The sequence below is a fragment of the Euwallacea similis genome, chromosome 23 (genome assembly GCF_039881205.1).
Source record: "Euwallacea similis isolate ESF13 chromosome 23, ESF131.1, whole genome shotgun sequence".
Taxonomy (NCBI): domain Eukaryota; kingdom Metazoa; phylum Arthropoda; class Insecta; order Coleoptera; family Curculionidae; genus Euwallacea; species Euwallacea similis.
Window position 1 is genome coordinate 286806 of NC_089631.1, and position 21673 is coordinate 308478.

Sequence of the window (21673 nt, forward strand, 5' to 3'; positions counted from 1 at the left end):
AAACGCAAAATCTGAGAAAAAATATGAAATTTTGTCAACCTGTATATCGACAATGGAGCATTTTTGACCCTGGGTCTATTAGCATTTTTTAATTCTTTTTGCAAAGCACTATCGCCCTTAAAATATCTCCGTAATGATATGTTACACCCTGTATTCAACAAAGATTAGCAAAATTTCTGGATGTACTTCACGATTTTCAAAAGTTTAGGCAGACATTAATTGCTCACAAATTTCCAGTAAAGATTTTAGGTTCTGGACCGAATTTTCTAGAAGCCTGAACGAAATTTCAAAAGGTTGTTCAGGAATCTTTCTAATTCCTAAATTTTTCAGAAATTTTTCTGCAATTTAACTATTAAGCGGAATTTAGACGATTGTGGTTTGGCTGAAAGAAATGTATTATATTTTAAGCCGAGAAAAACCCTGAAAATTAAAGTTTGGCAAGGGAACAGCAAGTGTTACACCGATCTTAACATAACGAGTTTTTCCAGGAAAAATAAAAATCTTCAGTACCTCGACCGACGTTAATACCAGATAAAGAAAGGGTTACATGAACCTCAGTTGGTCAAGAATATTCAAAATTTAGAAAAACCATTATTCATCATATCACTAATTGTCACACCCATTCAACGATTTTGCCCTCAAATATCGAAATTTTAGAGCAATTTCCCTACTATTATACAATAGACTCTACTCACCTACAGAACACTGACTATTAAGCGTAGCAGATCGATATGGTTTGGGACTGTCGAAATTCGAATCGAACCCGATACTAGAATGACCCTGGCTAGTGGAGTGGCCTCCGGAACCCCCGGAGCTGGTGCTGCTTGATGAGACACTGGACACGGAAATAACCGAATGAGGTCGTTTAATGGTTCGGCAAGATTCGGGAGCGGGACCTGCAATCGAGTTCCGAAATCTTGGTGCGGCTGCGGAGGGGAGAGAACAAACAAAATCATCATGCAGGGGAAAAGTAATACTATTTTCAAAAAGGTGCTAAGTTCTAGTAGAAACAACTAAAGGTGCCAGTAGATTCGGAGAACCCCATGGCGAATTAACGCAATTATAGTGTATAGAAATACATGTGGGGACTTACATCTGAAACTGTTATAAAGGTGTATTGCATTAACCCGCCATTTTCGCGTCACCAGGCAGAAATCAGAGTGCAAATCTAAAAAAATAATTCCAATGAATATTACAATAAATTTCTCTTCTAACATGCACAACGTAGATCACCAGCAACACTCATTATACCCTAAAATCATTCTATGATGAATGCGTTACTGAGAACTTACTTTTACTCAGTTGAGCTATACTAATCGATCTGTCGCTGATCTGGTCAGCGCTGGGCCTGATGTCCAAACAAGGCTTGTTACCAATGCCCATGGACGACATTTCGGCCATTCTCACAGCTGCGGAGAAGAAATAAAATTGGGATCACTATTAATCCAAAAGATCGAAGTTACCTCTATTCCTAATCGCTTGCTTCCACAGCAACTGAGATAACTCCTCCGTCCACGCCCTCTTTACATCTTCAGACATCGACTGAAGAGTGAAGGTGTCGTTGGGTTTCCTCTTCCTGAACCAAATTTCGAATTTAGTGGGGGTCTCTCCGATTCGAGCTGTTAGTCCTATGTCGGTCATCTTTATACTGTTTTTATAGATGTAAAGGTCGAGATTCTGAAATTGAAATTTGAAGAAATATGGAATTTTTTGCGACTGAAAAAAACCTTTCGGTCTGGAAATCGCCGGGCTTTACTGAACAGTATAAGCTCCTCGAATAGGAAGACTTGCCGCAGAGATTTTTTACCGCTGCGACCCTCCCAAACTAGAAATTCGTTCTGCCTTAAAAGCCTCCCTTGTTCCTTTAAATTCACCTGGAAACCCTCACAATATGAACCAGTAATTTTTTCGCAAACCAAATTCATACATCACACTCCCTAATGCTGTCCATCGCAAGCAAATCATTGCCATGCCTGAGTTGAAATCGAACCATCTCTTCGGCTTGTCGAAGGTCTTCTAGATCTTGAATGTTCCTCTCAGGGGAGTTTATCAAAGCTGGAGTACAGGCCTTCATCATTTGCTGCAACAGAAGGGCATATTTGCCCATGCGTTGTACAGGCTTCAAGAGATAGCTGGCCAGGTCCATTCTATCACCGAGCTCCATTTGTTTGCTCTGTATTTCAATTAATGTTAAAAATCTGGAATATACGGGGTGTCCCAAAAAAGGGGGTCGATATTGTCTAATATAGGACTTGAAAATTGCCCACTTACTACCGAGCTAGTCGACGGCTGGCAGGGACATAGAAGAAACCAAATTAATGATGTTTAAGGCAACGGTACAATAAATAGACGAGTCATGGGAAGATTGGTTGGTTTTGGCACTATTCTAAATTTCGTTTTTTATTGGATAACAGGACATGTCACATGAATTTGCAGGATTAAAACCAGAACGTCGGAGTTGTTGTATTCACAACATAGCTTGACCACACAATTTATATTCTTGAAGTTGCATTTGGCGTTGTGTTGCGTACTTGCACACAAATATATAACCCGCCATTTTATGTTTGCAATTTCCTGCAAATTAAAATATGAGCATGCGCCGCCAGTGACTGATTTCATTGGACTACGCCATGCTACGGTTTTGCTACGAACGCCAACGTCAAAAACAAAGAACTATTTTACGTACTGCCTACGCTCGATGGCAGCCCAGCGGCGGTTGAGCGCTAATTCCACATTCGACAGCGTAAATAAATGGAGCGCTAGGATTTATCGATATTTATCGTTCAGTGCCGGCGCGTCAAATCCATGTTGGTGCATACAAAAGCAGTGTGGGAAGTCAGACATTCCCTGAGAATTTATTAGAAATCTACGTGAATAATTCACTGCACACCTAGATAGAGCCCATTCTTCTTACGGAGTTTAACCCCCTTTTCGGGACACTCAGTGTAACAATCAATCCTCACCTTAAAAAACAGGGATCCATACTCGGACATCAAAGAATCCGATTTGGGCTTGTTCTTATTGTACAGGGCGTACAAATAAAACCTTTTGTCGTACTTGAGGAATATTTGGCCTACTTGCAAGGGGTTGTGCTCGCACTCCTCCAACTCCTCCAAGAAGCTGTGACTATGGAACTCGTAGATTTTCTCCACATTACCGAAAACTGTGTTCCTATGCCCCCTGAGGGCTTGAGGAATGTCCTCACGTTGCAGCTCTGGAATGTAGTTGACTATAATATAATCCAGAGATCTGACATAGTCCCGCTCTGTTTCGATCATCTCTCTGATGATATATGTCAGAGTCCTAGAGGGAATTCAATTGAGTATAATTTGAAGTAGTCTAAGGAACATCTATGTGAGGCTGTCAAACCTACTTTTGGGTTTTTGGTTCCATGGTATGGTAGAGGGCATCTGAAGGTAGGTCTAGAGTGGATGCGTGGCAGTATAGATGATTGTTGGCTTGCACAGGAGGCACCTTTCTTCTGTCTTCCATATATGGATCGTCTTCAATTTCATCGCTGCTATGGCTGGAAAAACTCACCTAAAACCTTCATACTCAAGACAACTGCATTATACCTTTTATTAAACCTATCATCATTAATACTGTCCTGCTGGTTCTCAGCATTATCCTGACTGCTACCTCCGCTGGAACTGCCATTGCTGCAAATTGTACAAGTCTCCTTATAATACTGGCACGAACACATCCTCTGCATCTTCATCTTCGACTCCTTGTAGGAGTGAGAGCTGTCGTCTCCTACAGAATTGTCCGCAGTGGATAATCCACTATCACAACGCTTGCAATTGCTATCTAGATTCTCAATCTTCTCCAATAGGTTCTCCACACTCTCCCTCTCCTCTTTGATACCTCCCAAGGTCCCGCTATTCTTCCTCTCCAATTCCCTTGTTACTGCAGCTTGGCAGTTGCAGTTATGCATTTGAATGTACCGTTTTTTCAACTTATACGAAACTGAGTTTTCAGTGTCACTTTCACAGCAGTTGCACAGTTCACCAGCGGCATGATGGCTTTAAGAGAAACAAGCTTGAAGAGTGGGGAATTTTATTGTGAAAACTGATGTTTACCTGCAATGGTATATGTAAGCCATAGAGCTGACAGACCTTCTTCTGATTTGAGTGTTCTGAGACCTCTGGGGAGTGCTGGAGGCGCTGAATTCGGAACTGGAGTAGAGCGAGGGGCTTTTATCGGGGTCGGCGGGTTTGTCCGGTGGGTGGTCGTGAGGTTTGGGGAGTGAGTTTGAGTTTTTGAAGTTCTGGAATCGAATGGATGGATTACCAATTTGGGATCCATATCAGCGATTAGATCCAGATACATGATTTAAAAGCGATGGCGCCAAGAAAGAAAGAAACAATTGCCATGGATGAAGATGTAGGTTAGTCCAGGGTTGAAGAAATTGGTTTCAAAAAAGGAGTTTGAATGCATCTAATTCCCTTTACCTTGCTCAACTGCAGCAACTTCTCATTGCCACTCCTCTCTGCCAACTTGAAGAACTCCTCCTGCTCCGCACTATCATCTTCCAAGATATCCTGACACGTCTCCAGAAGTAAAAAGCATCTGGAACTATCCTCAATCCTCTCCCTCGTTTCCTCCAAGTGTTCCCGAAACGACCTCATTTGAGCTGCCAAATTGCTGCACACTTCCTTGAGATGCTGTGCCTTAGAGTCTACAATGTTCTTGCATTCTTCAGTCAAATCGTTGGATTTTTCGATTTGTTTCTGAAAAAGAATTGGAGATTGTTAGATAAGCGCATAATCATGGCCTCAATCAACTTAATTAACAGTATTTAAGAATCGCCTTGGTCTGGTGTTATTAAAGTTGCATTTTATTGCTGCTGCACCTGACAAAGAGAGATATCGTTCAATGAAGAGATGGAGATTGCGTTTAGCGCACGTTTTATGATCTAATAAAGTCTGGGTTTTATGGTTAGAATGTAACGGGAGATCATTAAAAAAACCTCGCTGTAGGCGATGAACCGTAAACGTAGGGCGTTGATTAAGCCATTTGCTATTTACCATCAAACATCTGCCGGATAACCGGGCAGCAGATGAATTGATCCAAGACGTGCCTCTGATGTTTCAACGCCTACTTGAGGTTTCTTTAATGATCCCCTTTCGCCTCAGTTGTTCCCTTTGATGTTAATGTCACTTCCTGTCAATGGACACATGTCAAATCTGAGACTTACATCCCGAGTGCACTTCAAAAATTGGACACACAAGTGAACTTAAGTGACGTAGACGTAACTTACCCATGCAATGAAGAAAAACTCATCGAAGCTGTTGGCCACCTCTTTGACGCCTTTGGAATCCGCAGAGGAGCAGAGAAGAAGGGTAAGATTGCCTATTTTTTCATCTCCGACGTTTTTGGTCCACTGCAAAAGCTGAAACAGAGGAGATTGTTTATGGGGAAAACGTCCTTTCCCATGCTCATTATAAAATGTTTATAGTGTGCGAGATGTGTTCCTGCTCTCTCCCATGAGCCAGCACACCTTCGTGTTTAATATCGATTGAAATTATTCTTTCCTGTTCAACTCGAAGTAGCAAAAACGCGGCTTATTACCATTCAAAATCACTCGCAGCAATAGTAATTAAATGGCAGTGTAAGAGTACCTAATTTGTCTATTTACTATAAATACGTAGGCAGGCACTGAAACGAAATGCTATGACGTGAGATGAAATCTTCTTTAGGGTCAAAGCGTGCTCGATACCCGATTTAATGTATGTAATTATTATTTTACCTAAAGCTGATTATTTCAGGGAAGATTCACGACAGATCGGCGACGAGGAAGTTATCTGACATTTTCGCCTTTCTGGGGTTACTACCGGGTTTCTTTATTATCGTTATTAGGGGCCCAAAAACCATGAGAAAACTCCACTTGCAGTACCTTACGTAAGCTTTTAAAAGCACGACGAAAGCACAAATCACCATTTTTCTCGTCCATCACCTCAGCGATTCGTTCTGCAGCACTTAAAGCAAATATTTGAAAACATACGTACAGCAATCGAAGTTACAATGTAAAATTCCGAATAAACATCTAAACGTTTTGTAACACGGCTGAATAAGTAGTCATCGGAACTGATATCGCTATTTATTTTGAGAAATTTACCATTCTGCAGCCATTATTCTCTATCTTAAGGCCAGGCATTGTCAACATTATCGGCAAGTATTTTTCCGAATCCGAAGCAATGATGGGTGGCTCGACAAACGGAAATACAATGGTGTATTTGAAAAAATGTATTCTATAAATTATGCTAATTGGCCATTAAGATTAACGTTTATCTAGAGAATTGTAAATAGGAGAACTTCTCAGTGTCACTCTAGACAAGGGAATAGAGGCGGACATAACAATATTGCTAAAACGGCTTTGAGGACCATAATTCGCTCATAACACCTGCGGGGAGCCGGTGACGTACCCAACGCGGAAAACGCTGCAAAAGTCCCTTTTGAAAACATCTTAATTTTTGCCCTTGATCGAATGCAGAAAGAAGCGACTGACGGGAATACCACTGTTTCTACCTAATTTGCATACCTAATTTTCTCGAACTCGGTATTGAAGAACTTGGAATTCTCACGTTTTAGAACTCAGTTCGTGGTTTCCAAAATAGCGTGCGAGTATTGAAATAGAGTTTCCAGACTTTTTGTTTTCTTCCCAGCCAAATTTGCAGTATTTCGATTTGATCTTGACATAGCCAGTTTTGATATGGATTTTCCATTGTTTCACGTTCGTGAATTTTATCCGTTAAATATAGAATCAAATTTCACTTTCCAAACTTTGAGGTTTTTAAGTTTAATTTCGTCAAATAAAACTGTCAAAATATGTAATCTACGCCAATGATTTTTGAAAGTCTAAGATTAGTTTGATGCGTTTTTGGTAGTTTTTTATCCAAAAAAGTGTGATGTTGGCCTTGCATGCATTTTTAAAAGTTATTTGTGAGGCTTTGGATCAGGATGAAGCGGATTTTTAGGAAAAACTGAGCAGTGCACGAAAATTAATTTATTCACAAAAAACTAGAGTTGTCATAACCAACATGATCTAATTTCTAACCGTTCTCACCTCTAATTTTAATTCCCCCAGTCATCCATCAACTTTCGCCACTGTTACTGTCTGGATCACCAAATCAGGAATGTTTGAATGTAACTAAGTGGTGGATAAAACAGTTCAAAATAAAAAAAATCACTATCCTAATATGATGATCCATTCAAAAATAAAATACGATACAAAAGGAAAAACTACTCTTAATAATATGCAGAGACACAAATATTTAACATACATGAACCATAAATCATACTGTAATCATATTTTACAGATTTAAATAAATTCCACGAAGTTTTCAAAATCTCATTCAGGAAGCTAGAACACAGGGGAATTGTTGGAAGTCTCCACAACTTCCTTGTTTTTTTTCTTTTTATTTTTAAACTTCAGCTAAGACTTACATTATAAGTCAATGGTAAAAAATGAATGCTATGAAGCATGAATGATGAACTCATCATTCATGTTCAATAACGTTTGCTGCACTATAGAGATTAATAGACCTTATCGTGTGTTTACAGACAGATGCAAAACTACTGCATTCTTGTAGAGCCGTGGACAAAAATAGCCTTTTATGTCGATTCCTGCTTTTTGATCTTTCTTTTTAACACAATTTCGAGGATTCTCCGAATATCTGCAGGAAATTTCCCGGTTTTACCTGCTCTTGCACCAAATTTCAGGTCACAAAATTGCTCTAGTAGAGTTCCTGATAGTTGAGGCCAGGTCTCGTGTAGCGAAACTTCCAAAGGACATAAAATATCAAACAAGGAGCCGAAAAAGGCACACTTATCTAGATTATATCGAATTACTTCATTCGGAACATCTTAGAAAAATTTGAGAAATTCGTTCAATTTTAGCCGAGAAATGTTTCTATTATAGAAAATTCCTTTCAATCACATATCTAACTAATATTACACGCTTAAACGAGTCTAATCTCTCAACACCAATTTGCACTTTCCGCAATCATGCCTTATCACATGAAGGTGTCCTACTATGCGTTAAGTGTTCAGGAAAATTCCCTATATTTCTCCACTTAAGGCAACTAGGCAATTTGTAAAAAAATGATTTACAGCAAATTACGGAAACAAGACCACCGGCAATAAGCCGTAAAAGGCCCCCCAATCAGTCGTCTTCATGCATTTTGCCCCGCATGAGACGTGTAAACATCTTGTGCGACATCGGTAAATATGGAATAGACAGTTACAGACTCCACTGCGGAATTATTTATACATTTATCATGGCGAAAACAAGACTTTGAGATAGCTGCTCCTAACAAGGGAATTTGTTAGGAATGCCTATAGAGTGAAGACTTAAAGGTCGCAACAAATTCATTAAAATCCGAACAGGGCGAAGGAAAAAAGTCACTACACCATTTGGTAAGATTCTAGCAAATAGCAGAATTCTCATACGATTTCACGCGACGTTTTGAATTTCACATGAACTCTCGAAATAGAAAAAATTCTTAAAGATTTTCCATAGATTTTGTAAATCTTTTGGAAATAGTTGCATTTTCCAGGAATGATAAGATTACCCATGAGTCCCAGTAATGGAAAATAGTTTAATATTAATACAATCTTTTGAGGGCTTTAGGAAATGAAGGGCTTTAAGCAAATACTGCACGAATCCCCAACATATCACCGCTCAAAGTCTAAAAAACGAAAGAAAGCAGACATTCCCCCAATCTTTAGTCAGTTTGGTTACATTTGCCCCAAAGTTGCATTTTTTTGTCAGGGACTTGCAAATAGGAATTTACATTATTTCCCGAAATGCCCAGACCTTTTCCTCTAATTTCAAATAATATGGAGTGGCAATTAATTCGGTAGGATTTGAAAAACTACGGGAAAATGCAAACGTGCTCGAATAAATGGCAACGCGGCACCGTTCCTTTGTTTTTAAATTGTTATTCTCGCTTATAGAGAATATCAGCGTTTAAATTGCGTTCCACGTTGCCAGATTTTACAAATTATTTACTTTTTTTAGATTTTTCATGATCGCAATTAAATTCTGTTTCCTGTATTATATGAAATTCCTCAGTACTGCAAAGCAATTATGGAACTCTCTCTCCCATTTTTGATGAAAAATCAAATTCTGGATAACGTTATATTTCTTTTATACGGAATAGCTTTCCGTGGATTATCCAAGACTGGATAATTTGGAAGAGTTTCCAATGCTTTAAACATTTCCTATGAGTTTCTAATACATTCTTGATCCATTTGAGATTCCTCAGAATTTCAAAAAATTGCAAAAAATGTTATACTTTTGTTGACATTGAAGGAAATTGCCGAACTTCGAATTGATTGTCAACTATTTCCAGGAATTGAATGGTTTGGTATTAGTAAGAAGTTTTAAGGTTTCACTAGAAGTTTTGAGGGAATTCTAAAATGAATAAAATCCCTTAGTATTTTTCAGATATTTTCAAAATCCGAGGAAAAGCCTGAATTTTCTATGAATTTAGCAGGATATCCAGGAAAACTTCCATATTACTGGAGAACAATTTTAGGAATTTCTAGAGCCTACTGTATTGGAAATATATTAGAATATCTTAAGCATGTCCTACGAGCTTCTAAGAAAATCTGCTTAACGCTAAAATTCCTCAAAATTTAAGAATGTTGGATATTCCTTAAAATTGCAGAAAATTGCAGAATATTTCATAGATTAGGTAAGACAAGGACATGTATTGTTCATAGCTTTCTCCCTAATAAAATTTTATTCTTGTCTGAGTTCTTGAGTGAATTATTGAAACAGGAAAAGTAAAAAAGATGTTGGATTTTCTAGTGCCTAGGCAGTAAAAGTGACGCTTTACAGTCTGCTTTGGATCATTAAAACTTCCCTTCTTCGTTTTATGATACCCTGGATACTGGAAAATAATGTGAACTATTCGATCTCTTTATACCGTGCGGCTTTACAATCAACATTAAATAGGACAAAAATACTATCTTTTGATGTTTGTTTATTTTTTATATGTTGTTTACGTCACCGGTAGGGCAAAATAAACGATTTTTTTAAATTTTGACATGGCCCAAGTGACATCTCAAATTAGAGGTAATTCTAAATTACATTTAATGGTGTAATGTAATTTAAAATCGATCGATTAGTTTTTGAAAAAAATAATAATTTGTTAAAAAGTTAAAGGGGGGTACGATTTAGAGTCGCATGATATATAATACCAGGAACCGAGTTATGAAGGCACTACATTAAAGTTGCCAATTTAGCAAACTTACTTCTTCGGCCTCATCCTGCATGGTGCGGTACCTGGCCAGCTCCTTCAGTCTCTCCATTCTCTCCAGTCTCAGCTGCTCCAATCTCTTCGTCACCCTTTCAACTGCATTATACGAATCAGAGGCAAACGTAGTGCTCCTTTTCACGTCCCTGCTGCTAGCTAGCCATTGCCCTCTTTCGGCCAAACTGGTGACAGTCTTGTTTCCCTCTCTTCGGAGCCTTTGGATCGTCTCCGAATCCAAAGCTCTGGATATTTGCCTGAAACCAGACACCAAAGTCAACACTGTTTTTGCCAGGATGATTAGACTTACGCGTTAATACGACACATGGTTTTTCACGACAAAAAACTCAAGGGTATTAAACTTAAAATTGTCACGCCCCTTAAATTATCGCAGTAACTGGCACTTTCTTGGTTAAAAGCACTTTTACAATAAAGAAATTGGATAACTGTACCGTTCTTTAATAGGACACTTAAGAGAAATCTAAATGAACGTAGAAATTAAGGCTAAATGGGTTTAGATAAGAAGGGAATAATGTGGTATGGATCCTTCAGAGAAAATTTAAAAAAGTGAGGTGGAATTGTCGCAATTGCCATTGAATTGAAATTGGAACAGAAGGAGGAATGTAGCCGACAAAATAGAAAATTAGCTTCCAGTAGTACTCACCATCACATTTGATGGACACTTGTAATGACTTAAGGTAAAGAAAACATTGGAAATTCTTTGGTGTCTCTCAGAGAATGCCCCTAAAAGGTATGTGCTACCAAAAGCATGTCATAAAGACAATTTTATCGTCGATGCAAGGTTCTCACGTTTTCAAGCTATTTTGGGAACAAATTTGTACCAAGATACCGACTACATATTTTAGTAGCATAAAATTAGGAATTCTTGCTGTTGGGAGAAGATTGATGCCCATTGAAAAGTTTAGGATTTCCTCTTAAAAATTCTATAAATGTTAGTTTAATATGTGTCCCAATTAGGCTGATATTATGGGAGCAAAACTAGTCTGAGCTAGTCGAATGTGGAACAGCAGCGCTAAGGTTATCAAATGAGAAGTGATTTAAAAAGTAAAACATGATGCTACTTCTGGATAAAGTAAAGTGACTGCACGAGTATAAAACAGTGGCCTGAATGCTTTGCTTCATAAATAGTAAACAAAAAAGCAAGGGCGAATCCACAGCAAGGGCATCGGGGGAAGTACCCCTATTCGAGATTTTATAAATTTTTTGGAAAACTTTTAGAGCTGATAAAAAAAAACATATCGATGTCATCAATTTCGTTATCGATCTAATGAATTTCATTAGTCGAGTGAGAGATTTGACCTTCCCCTACACAATATACACGTCTCCATCAATCCCCGCTTCTTTACATTCGGCCGACCACCACTCAGAGCAGCTTTTTTTCGATTCCATTTTCGCATTCTTTACTCACGCTCTCCTTCTCACACGAAAAATCAGCAGAATTTATTTTTATTTCATTCAATTCAACATAAGATCTTCCTGTGGGACGTCCATTACGCTCATTTTGATTGATCTTCAGGGCCCTTCACTTTACTTAAAGCACTTCGTTTTCAGAAGGAATTTAGGAAATCCGTAATACGGGACGAATTTTCGAATGTAATAAAGAATTATTTTTTTGGAATATTTCAAAGAAAACGCTGAGTCTCTGCTGGATAAGAGGAAACCAAGGGATACTGAATTAGCCATATTGGAAGTCCCAGATTAAACTTTTGTTAAACACGATTTATTTGCCGCACGGATCCTCTCATTAAAACACTATCAGTAAATGAATTACAGATTGCAAGTTTTTAATAAATAATTATATCGATAAATAAACTTTCTTAATCTTAACGTCTAAGTTTTATTGTATTAGTGTAATTTTGAAAACACACGAATGATAAGACTATCTATGTGCATAATTCATGATTCGATCAAAATACTGAAAGTACAAAATTAACAAGAAAACATAACAGTTTCCACAAAAGCTAAAGCTCAGAATTCGATTACTCAATCAAATACTCACTGAGGTTGCATTGTAGAAAATCTCGCACAATACTTTAGAGTGCTTATCAAGTGAGTAATCCAAAATCAACACAATTGTGCTGGAATCCCAGACATCCCAAGTGAGCGTAAAGCTTTAGTAATCACCACCTCACCACTGGTCACACTGACCGTTCCAACACATATTTTGTTTTTTAATTACAAAAATTATGGAACAAAAATCCGCGATGGGCATACTGATACGCACGGAATTTTCGCCTAGTCTCGTGTGAGCTATCACAAATTTTTTGATGCACTGTTATAGTATGAGATCAACCGGTAGAGGATCTCTAACAGCCACTGACGACTCACAACACTCACTAGATCAAAATTTATGCCTTTGCGCGGTTGTGAATAACTGTTATGATAAGATATGCGCATAATTTGTTCATTTTTCCCTAGATAATGAACTTTAGCACTACCTGAACCGTTCAGACAATGAGCGAGTTGTATAACGTGTCGGAAAATAAAAGCGTATACACCAACAATTAAGTCAAACGAATGTATTTATTCGCTTGAGTAATGCAGAACGATGGATGTGTACCAATTCAGACAAAAGTGCGGAAAAGACCTCAGAAATCTCGTGGGAATTACTTCAGAATTTAACTAAATTTTAAAATTCAGGTGACGACTTCTTACCTGCATTGATGATTCAAAAACCTCCTCGTCACCTGCGGTGGAACCTCCTCGCTCCTCAAATGTGACAAAGTCTTCAGCAGCGATTGACCTGCACTGGTGCAAGTAGTTATGAAGGGTTCTAGTTGTTTGAAGAACTCCACCCACTCCAGTTGGTCATGAATACAAGTTCCTCCACAGCTGGCAGGAGTCTGGTCCTGAGCAAGGTATTCCTTCAAACTCGATTCTTCAGTTACCAAAATGGCCTGCAAAGTAAACCACTCGAATGCTACATAAAAAACTCACTAGATTATCATACACCTAGATTTTCTTTTAGAGAAATTTATAGCGTGGACGAGGGACATGAAAATTTACATAAGATGATAATGGCCGAATTAAGGTAATTTATGTAATGTCCGCTTACCGTTTTTTAGCAAAAGAGGCTCATAACGGAACTATGTTTTAATTCAAATAGTTAATTAACATTAGATCTAAATATTTTTACATAGCTTTTTACATTTTTTTTTGGAGAACATATGCTAAATACAAGATTTTACTAGTTCCTATTAATTGGATTAGTGTAGAAACCTTCTGCTTTGCCAATGGACACATTCCTAAATTAAAGCGGTAAAAAGATTTATAGTGGAAAGATGGAATTTGGAATTTTTAATTTGCACAAAATCAAATTAGTAATTGTCTGCTGAGTTGAGTTGTCCGACAAATAGCAGTCAGCGAACTTAAGCAATACCTGCACCTCTGAGTCGCTGCAAATTCTCTTAATGCGCCCATTGTTTTTTAGACTAAATTCGATATCAGAAATAACCCTGAAATTTGGCCACCATAACTTGGGAAATGAACAACCTGCAATCTTGAAAATGTGAGAGTGTGATGTGAGAGAAACATGAGATCGTGAAAATATCAACGAAGTTTTTGGGGGTATTGATTGGTAAAAACATTCAATATCCTCTTATAAATTTAAAGAACAAAGAGGTTTGGCAACGTCAAGATACTCCACTATGTTTATCAGCTATTAATCAGTTATCCTAAAGTTATCAGGCTTGGGTTTTATTATTTGTTTAGTTACAAGCTAGAGAAGGTTGAACGGTTTTTAATTATACTTAAAAGCAGTTTGATATACTGATTTAGTTTAACTTTAAACTGAATTTTATCGGTTTATACAGATCTACAAATATCATAGCTGCTCATTAATGATAGTCTAATGGAGAAGGGTCTGGCAAGCATGCCGGCCAACGCATGTATTCATTGTTTTTGAAGAGGCTTAGACATTTTACTCGCCGCCTGTAAAATTTGCACTTCGCCTGTCCCCAGTAAATATGGAATAAAATCCACATATCCTACCTACTTCTTTGAGCTACATTAACATATTAAAGAACGCAAAAAAACTACGCAAGAAGCCTGCCCACACGCAGTGTGTGTGATCCTACAGAATTTCTCTTTATTATTATAAATTTCACACTTAAAACATTTACAATGCAATTATAAGGCGTGAGCCTTAAGGTTATGTTATTTCCCTTAGAAAACACTTCCTTATCAGCGATTTTCCTTGCCAATCATTTCGATACCGTAATGCAAATTGTGCCCCAAGTCAGAGTTTGCTTTGGCCTTTCCTGCCAGAGCGAAGACACATTCTAATTGTAGTTTTAATAGAATGAAAGGAAATTTGCCATTAGCTTAAAAATACATATTACACCGCATTATAGTGGGATAGAGTAAAGAAAGAGAGACGCCTTTAGGCAAATGTTTACTGCTTTAAAGATTTTATCATTAATCAGGCAGACTAGATTTTTACAGACTCTTAAGTAAACTCTTAGTGATAAAGCTCAGTATTTAAAAGCTGGAAAAGAAGTCAACGGTCTATTATTCAGGAACATCCTTAGGGTCCAAGATTCTAGGCGCGTTAGCTTCTAGTTATCAGGGCTTTTGGGTAAGTGCGAAAAAATCGACCTACTCAAACGTTGCCGGGAGGATAAGATGTATAAAAATCGTGAGATAAGGACTTCTTTAGTTAGAAGAATTTTTTATATTGCTCTTAAAGCGGATTACTTTCTTATCATTTAGGCTTGATTTAGATGCAAAAAGGTACCTCATATCGCACTATCACTTATCTCACATGGCACTTGCACTGAACAAAAGCGGAAAAAGAGACAGGTTCGTTACTCTTCAGAGGCTTCCACTCGAAATGATGCCCGCATTGTCTCTAAGTTTTACAACATTTTAAGTGACTCCTATAAAAGGGATTTGATGAGCCGAACCGTATGGGCCCGGCTTTACCGGATATGTCAGTCTGAATGGAAGTGAAATAAGCGCCGAGAATTTTAATTCAATGTCTCTGTTGTTACACGGTTGTTGATGATTATTTTGTATGCTTTTTGGGTGTTCTAACTTTAAATTTGAATACAACACAGTGAAAATACCAAACAATCAAGTGGGGGGAGAGCAGGCCCTTACCTCAACTTGACTAGCTAAAGTTCTAGAATCCTTGTCGTTTTTCCCCCCAATCATTCCAGGAGTCCATATGAGAAATCTATGAATTTTGATGCAATTTCCTATCAGGCAGATGGATTTGTCCAGCATTTCCAGCATTTTGTAGTCGGCCTCGTTTTCTGCAAGCAAGAGGATTGTGAAGCCCTTTTCCCTGGATTCAGACCTAAAATCGAAAAAGTTTTGCTAAGAAAAAAGCAGATTCTGATAGTGCATAAAAGCGAAATAAGTCTGAAACATTCATTGCATTAATCAGCTGAACGGTGGCTGCTGGGGTTTATCTGAGATCTAGCGAGTGTAAAATACGAGAAACTCATTTGCATTTCACTAGGAGTTTCCCACAATTCCCTTAGAAAATCAGCTAACTGGATCTAAGGATTTCTCCTGAGTTTCAAAGAAATCTTTGAGGATCATGGCTCTGAGAGAAATATCGAAAAGTGCCCCTTTTTCAGTTCAAACCTGATTTAAGTTAGTGGAAAAATCCTTTTTTCTTCCATAAAAAATGTGATCCAAAACTGCTAACTCGACCCAAGTATTTCTCGGGGAACGTTACTTTTTATTATTCTCCAAAAGTTTAACGCCGATATCTCAGAAACTCGTGGAATAAATAACTTCAAAAATATCCGAAATTGATCATCTTAATTTGCTCTAAAGCTTCGCAACTGTCTTTGGATGCCACCTTTGGTTTTCACAATACAGGATTGCTTTGAAGCCTATTGTCTCAGTCTTGAAAGCATCTTTGAAGGAAAGGCGCCTTAAATTGCATTTGGCTGGTTGAAGGACAGTGAAATCCACCCGGAAACGAACAGCAGAATTGAGATCCTTATCAAAGTCTATTAACTTAAACTAACCTTTTTTGACTTATTGGCAAATTGACTCGTATTTAAACTGCAATTTCCTTGATGAGGAAGAGGAGGAAGCTCCTGACATGGATCATTTCCTTAAGGATCGACAAGATTAACAAGATTCTACAAATTTCTTCTTTCAACGTTTCTAGAAAATATCGATGAGGGATATATTTAACATGGACGTAAAATTGTAAGAAAATAATTAAGGGATGTAGCTACTTTACGAACACATAAGTAATTGCCATCTAAAGTGCTTCCTTCTCCATCTTCTATACAAAGAAACTGACCACATGTGCGAGATTAATCATCATACCGAGAACTCATGATTTCATGTCGTATGTTTAACTTAATCAAGGAAAAAAGGCGAGAAAAAACCTGTGCTTGATGTCGCTATTGTGTTTTCTCTTTTCCGCAAGTCGGAGATAAATTGGTGTTAATTGTCAGACGGAATTCGATAATTGGAATTATCTAAATTACATTTCTGCGGCGTCAGTTTAGTGAAAATTTTTGCAGGAAAAAGGAGGAAAATGAGGTGAATGGGCTTTAAACGGTTTATTTGCAACCACAACGATTAATCAGACCGAAGAGGAGATCGGTGAAACCAGGATTGGAAATTCGCAGTTAATGAGGGTTGATATGGATTTTGAAGTCAGTACTTACATGGGTATTGAGGAATAATAGAGCAGCAACTTAGCAATTTCGTACTTGTTCAATGCTGCCCTGGATATACACTCAGCGTAACACAGGATAATTGGTCGTCCATCGTTGTCTATCGTGCCTGAAACCAAAAAAAAAAAAAAATTATTCCCAATGGGTCTCTGAAATCCTTCTCTGAGCTGCTTTGTTCAAGAATTAAGGTTGCCATCTTCTACTTAGAAATTTCTTCGGCTTGAACAATTAGCTCGATATTAACAACTAATTCAGTGCTTAAAAGGTTAACACTGGGTTGTCCGTAATCGATACAATTCCAATAAATCATGGTCGGTTTTGAGTGCATATTTCTTTTCTGTTTGGCGGAGCTTAAACGAAACGCAGCTCGTTATTCCGCTTTTGACAGCATATGCCGCATTTTAATTATAAAATATTCAATCGATCGATTATACCTTGTTGATAAATGGTTTTGTGTAGGTGATCCGCTTGCACTAGAATTCTGAGAGAATTCCAATGTAAACGCACCTCTTTCACTTTTGGCTTTTGATGAAAAATCGTGGACCGTATATCAGGCAAGAGAAAATTTGTTTTTGAACATGGAAAATTGACCTGTAATACCGGAAATCCTTCATAGAAAAGCTTGGAGAAATACGGTTTCGAACTATCATAGAAGTTTCATCTGTGCTAACATCAAACTAGATTTAACAGAAATATGTATGTAAAGAGAGAGACCTGAATAAAGCAGTTTCCGAAAATCCACCTCAAATTAATTAGTTAATCCCTCAGTCTTCACTGAGACGCCTCTGGGTCCCGGAAAGTATTTAAATCAAATTGATTTTATGCTAATTTCCAGCTTTTGGTAACATGTAGCATCAAAAATGAGGTCTACAGTGGCGTTCCGAGCGTTCGATTTTTTACATTTCAATAACCCGAAATTTGCCGCAAAACGTTATGTAATTTCTTAGTTCTCTCAGACGCCCCTGGTTTTCGTTATTTAAATCAACTTGACTTAATGATAAATTGAGGTTCTTGGAAAATTTTGAGCTCAAAATCGAGGTCGAGGTGTGGTACAGGGAGATACTTTTAAATTTCAATTTGCAAACCACGTGACTTTACTCAGGGGTATCGATAATTTTTATTATCGATATTCTTTTTTAAGTTTGCCCAAACGCAAATTAAGCGGATAAGGATCGCGAGTGCATGCAGTACACAAGTGCGTTTTTCAGTTTAAGTCGCATGAGGGTACGAAGAAGAGAATCTTGTGAAGCTCGTCTTCGAAAGCGGCAACAAAATTGAAATATTTCCGTTTCTTACAACATTGCTGGGATGATCACGGTCATCGCGATAATTGCAATAGTGCAAAGTGCACTTGTAATTTGCTAGTGATTTTCTTCGATGAAATACTCATAATAATCAGTTAAGCTTTTTCGAGACACCTCTAAATTTAGGCTCTTAAATAAAATCGATTTTATTATGACAAATTGCAATTTTTAGTTTAAAAATGAGGTCTGCAGTGGCCAACGGACAACTGACAGTTTTTCCAAATACTTTATTGACTGTTAGCGGAATATTTCGATTATTTCTCATGTAACAAGAAAGTAGTCCGGCACTGATTTTTGTGCAAAAAAAAGCCTCTTATTGAAACGAAAGTGATATCAACCAGAAGTTTCAAAATACGCACTACCCGCACCTTTTTGAAAAATATTTTCATCAGAGAACAAAATTAACGGGCATATCGAATGGAGCTGTGAATTGCGCTTACGTCCTGAAATATCATTTTGCGTAATGCGGCACCCAGAGCACTAAAACACTTCCAATTGCCGCTTTTAGGGCCAATATATCAAAAATAATGTCCATGGACAATTCCTTCTTGGTAACGTTACCAGGACATTGATATAGTGGGTTAACTTTCCCCATTGAAGTTGATTGAATAATTGCCCTTAATCTGAACGAACAGTCCATTTTAGACATTCGCAAAAAAATCGATTTTTGCTATTTCCTCTGCGGCAACTCTGACATTTCGCAGTATCGATAGCCGATTCAGAATCGATACAATAACTCGTGGGTCACGCCCCAGGTCGATCGTGATAGTATTGTTAAGTCGTCCGATTGACTTTTAGTTTCAAAACGCGAAAGTAATTTCACTTTTTGCGCGTCCGATTAAATGATATTGATTTTGAATTCAGAAATCTCGCTATTTTTCTTTTCGGAAGCCTCGTGCCGTCACACAAGAACAAGAACTCTGTAGGCGTATTCATTAACAATACAAATTGATTCTCGCGTTTGCTACTTTGGCTCTTTAATATGCAGCCGTGATGAGCCGGTTGCAAATGTAAGCAAATGAGAGAAAATTACGTCGTGATGGGTCTTTCGTCGTGCCAGAATGCGCTTTAGAGCGCCAAATTACCATTAGATTAAGTCGCAATTGGCATACGTTGCAAATTATTTAAGAAAAAAAAACCAAGGAAAACATTGGGTATAATTAAGCTCTCTCTATGCCTTGATTCGCCGCTAGTACACCCACCCACACCCATTGCATACAATCAACTTGCTGCATCTCGACCAAGGCTTCTTATGGGGAGGTCTTTGGTAGGTACGTGCATTTCCTGGGACCTCCATAGTATTCCATTTCAGCTTTTTCACTCAGTGAAAGCTATTAAAGATTTTCATATCGGCCTCATGTGGCTACAGTAATTATTTCGTAATTAAAAGACCCTTGTAGGCTTATCAGGTGTGTTTACATTGTGGCCTTTATCTTCAGTTTGCATCTCCTGTACCCACTGCGTTCAAGATTCTGATCTTTGTTGTGAGAGGAAGTTGTGTACATTCAACTTAGTGAGAAACAATCATTGGTTTAGGGAACTTTGCAGCGATCGCCTCCGAAATTGGAGCGAAAATGCATGGAAAAATTGCTTTTAAAAAGTAGCTTCAATTAGTCGTTTAGAGGACATCTATATGACTGAAAGCTCGTGGCAGCTTCGGACGGAGCGGAAAAAAGAAATTTAAAAAAATCAAGAAATTAAGAAGAAAATTCAAGACCTGAAAATGGATTGGAGGACTTCAAGACGTAAAAATACATCAAGAGAAATCAGTGTGGATGGAAGGAGCAGAAATCTTTCTAGTTTCGACACTTTTCCATGCATTTTTTTGGTAGATTTGTAGGCCACAATGGAGAAACCCTTGGAAAAAATTTCTTGATCGAAGAACTGCACCTTAAAATTTTCATCGTTTTCCTGTGCAGTCAAGCTCACAAGTGCTCTAAAACGGTCTCTAAAAAGACGATTCTAATGAGCCAGGACCTTCATTAATGAATCTAGAGCTGAAAGAAATCGACTTAAACGATCTACTGGCGATAAAACGCAGTCACCTTTTGGTCTTTACCAGAATCAACCTCCAATACCTTTACACAACGTTTAAAACCGACTGCAGCAAAATCCATCACTGGTTGCAGTAATTCGGCTCGATAAGAATCTTTAGAAAGATTTAGCACCTCTCACTTTCAAAATAACGTAACAACAAGCGTGGAAGAAAAATTGCTCCGGCCAGTACAAAACGCAATATGTAAATCACTCTGGATGTTGGTCACAGATAAAAACTTAAGACAAGTAAAAGTTCCACAAGTGTCAACAACAAGTGCTAAATTCTTCAGCTTGCATCCCCTTTTCAGGCTCATTAATTGCGCAAGAATTTCTATGAGAACCATATGGTCCAAAGAGGTATGTCGCTGAAATGCGCTCATGCAGGAATTCCTCAGAAGTCTCCATAAGGTGGGTCAAAGCACAAGTTCAGAATCAAATATTTCACATGAACTTTTCACTCAGCAGGTGATCCTGTTACGGACTTGCCTACTACAGGATATAAATCTGCATATTTTCAATTTACCAGTACCGGAAAAATGGGTTTGAACAACTTGTTGCCCTGAGGAACATTTCATGTAATCCGATTTTTTCTGGTAGAGGAGATTCTAATATGAAAGAGCCGTATACGCGGAAGCGCATATAAATCAGTTGCTGCGGCCAGTTTTATCGCGCCATGTATATTTGCCCAGATTTCTCATATTAATTCAAACAACCCATTTACATGCTCTCTGTGAGAGATGCCGCAACCATCGATTTTGTTTATTTAAATTTACCACGGATATACGTGACCCAATACAAAGAGATCGGTGCCACATGAGACTATTTGGCATCACATTTGCATTACAAACAATGAACTAATGGAAGAAAAATGACAATAATTACAACTGATTTCTATGCCAGACAATTGTTATGGTTTTGCCATGTAAGGGGAGATTCTCATCCGAGCAGATCTCGTGTTTAACTGGTTGCCTAGTTATGCTAAACAGCCTCCAAAATTAAAATTTCTTAGTTTGGATGTTTCCTTAACTTTTACTTAGCTGTTCCTACATCCAGAACGTAGCACCCAAGATTAACATCTTCAAAGCTCTATCGATAGATGCTGCTGCCTTGATGCTAATTAGCCAGAGTTCACTCGCGCTCTCAACTGAGGTGTAGTTTTTAAGACCCGATACTAACGATAGTGTTTGTTTATAACACATTGACTTGCAAATGTATGCGCGACACGAAGTAAAACAGCAATAAATTAGAGGACGATGATATTATCAGTTTATTGCGGATTAAAAGGTCAAGCACTTCCTGTCTTTTACGTTATTGTTATTCCTCCGCTATCTGAAAAAAAGCAAAAGTCATGAGGCTGGAAAGTAGGTATTGGGCACAAGCAGGCAATCATCGATCAATA

The 21673-nt window shown here is 38.0% G+C and overlaps 1 protein-coding gene across 6 annotated transcripts in view; it reads right to left on the reverse strand.

Annotated features, from left to right (window-relative positions):
* Window positions 1–21673, reverse strand: part of LOC136416400 (puratrophin-1-like) — a 133012-nt gene that overhangs the window by 1762 nt on the left and 109577 nt on the right. For 4 of the 6 annotated variants that reach the window (XM_066401544.1, XM_066401545.1, XM_066401546.1 and 1 more), the window contains 16 exons: window positions 16925–17042; window positions 15384–15582; window positions 12939–13180; window positions 10264–10519; window positions 5261–5392; window positions 4452–4730; window positions 4080–4267; window positions 3576–4022; window positions 3374–3526; window positions 2964–3303; window positions 1928–2173; window positions 1728–1874; window positions 1464–1677; window positions 1293–1409; window positions 1094–1168; window positions 696–926 (listed from right to left, as the gene is read on the reverse strand). In XM_066401544.1, the coding sequence (XP_066257641.1) occupies window positions 696–926; window positions 1094–1168; window positions 1293–1409; window positions 1464–1677; window positions 1728–1874; window positions 1928–2173; window positions 2964–3303; window positions 3374–3526; window positions 3576–4022; window positions 4080–4267; window positions 4452–4730; window positions 5261–5392; window positions 10264–10519; window positions 12939–13180; window positions 15384–15582; window positions 16925–17042 (3384 nt within the window). The remainder of the gene's footprint in view (window positions 1–695; window positions 927–1093; window positions 1169–1292; window positions 1410–1463; window positions 1678–1727; window positions 1875–1927; window positions 2174–2963; window positions 3304–3373; window positions 3527–3575; window positions 4023–4079; window positions 4268–4451; window positions 4731–5260; window positions 5393–10263; window positions 10520–12938; window positions 13181–15383; window positions 15583–16924; window positions 17043–21673) is intronic. The other 2 variants (XM_066401549.1, XM_066401548.1) reach the window with 2 other exon arrangements.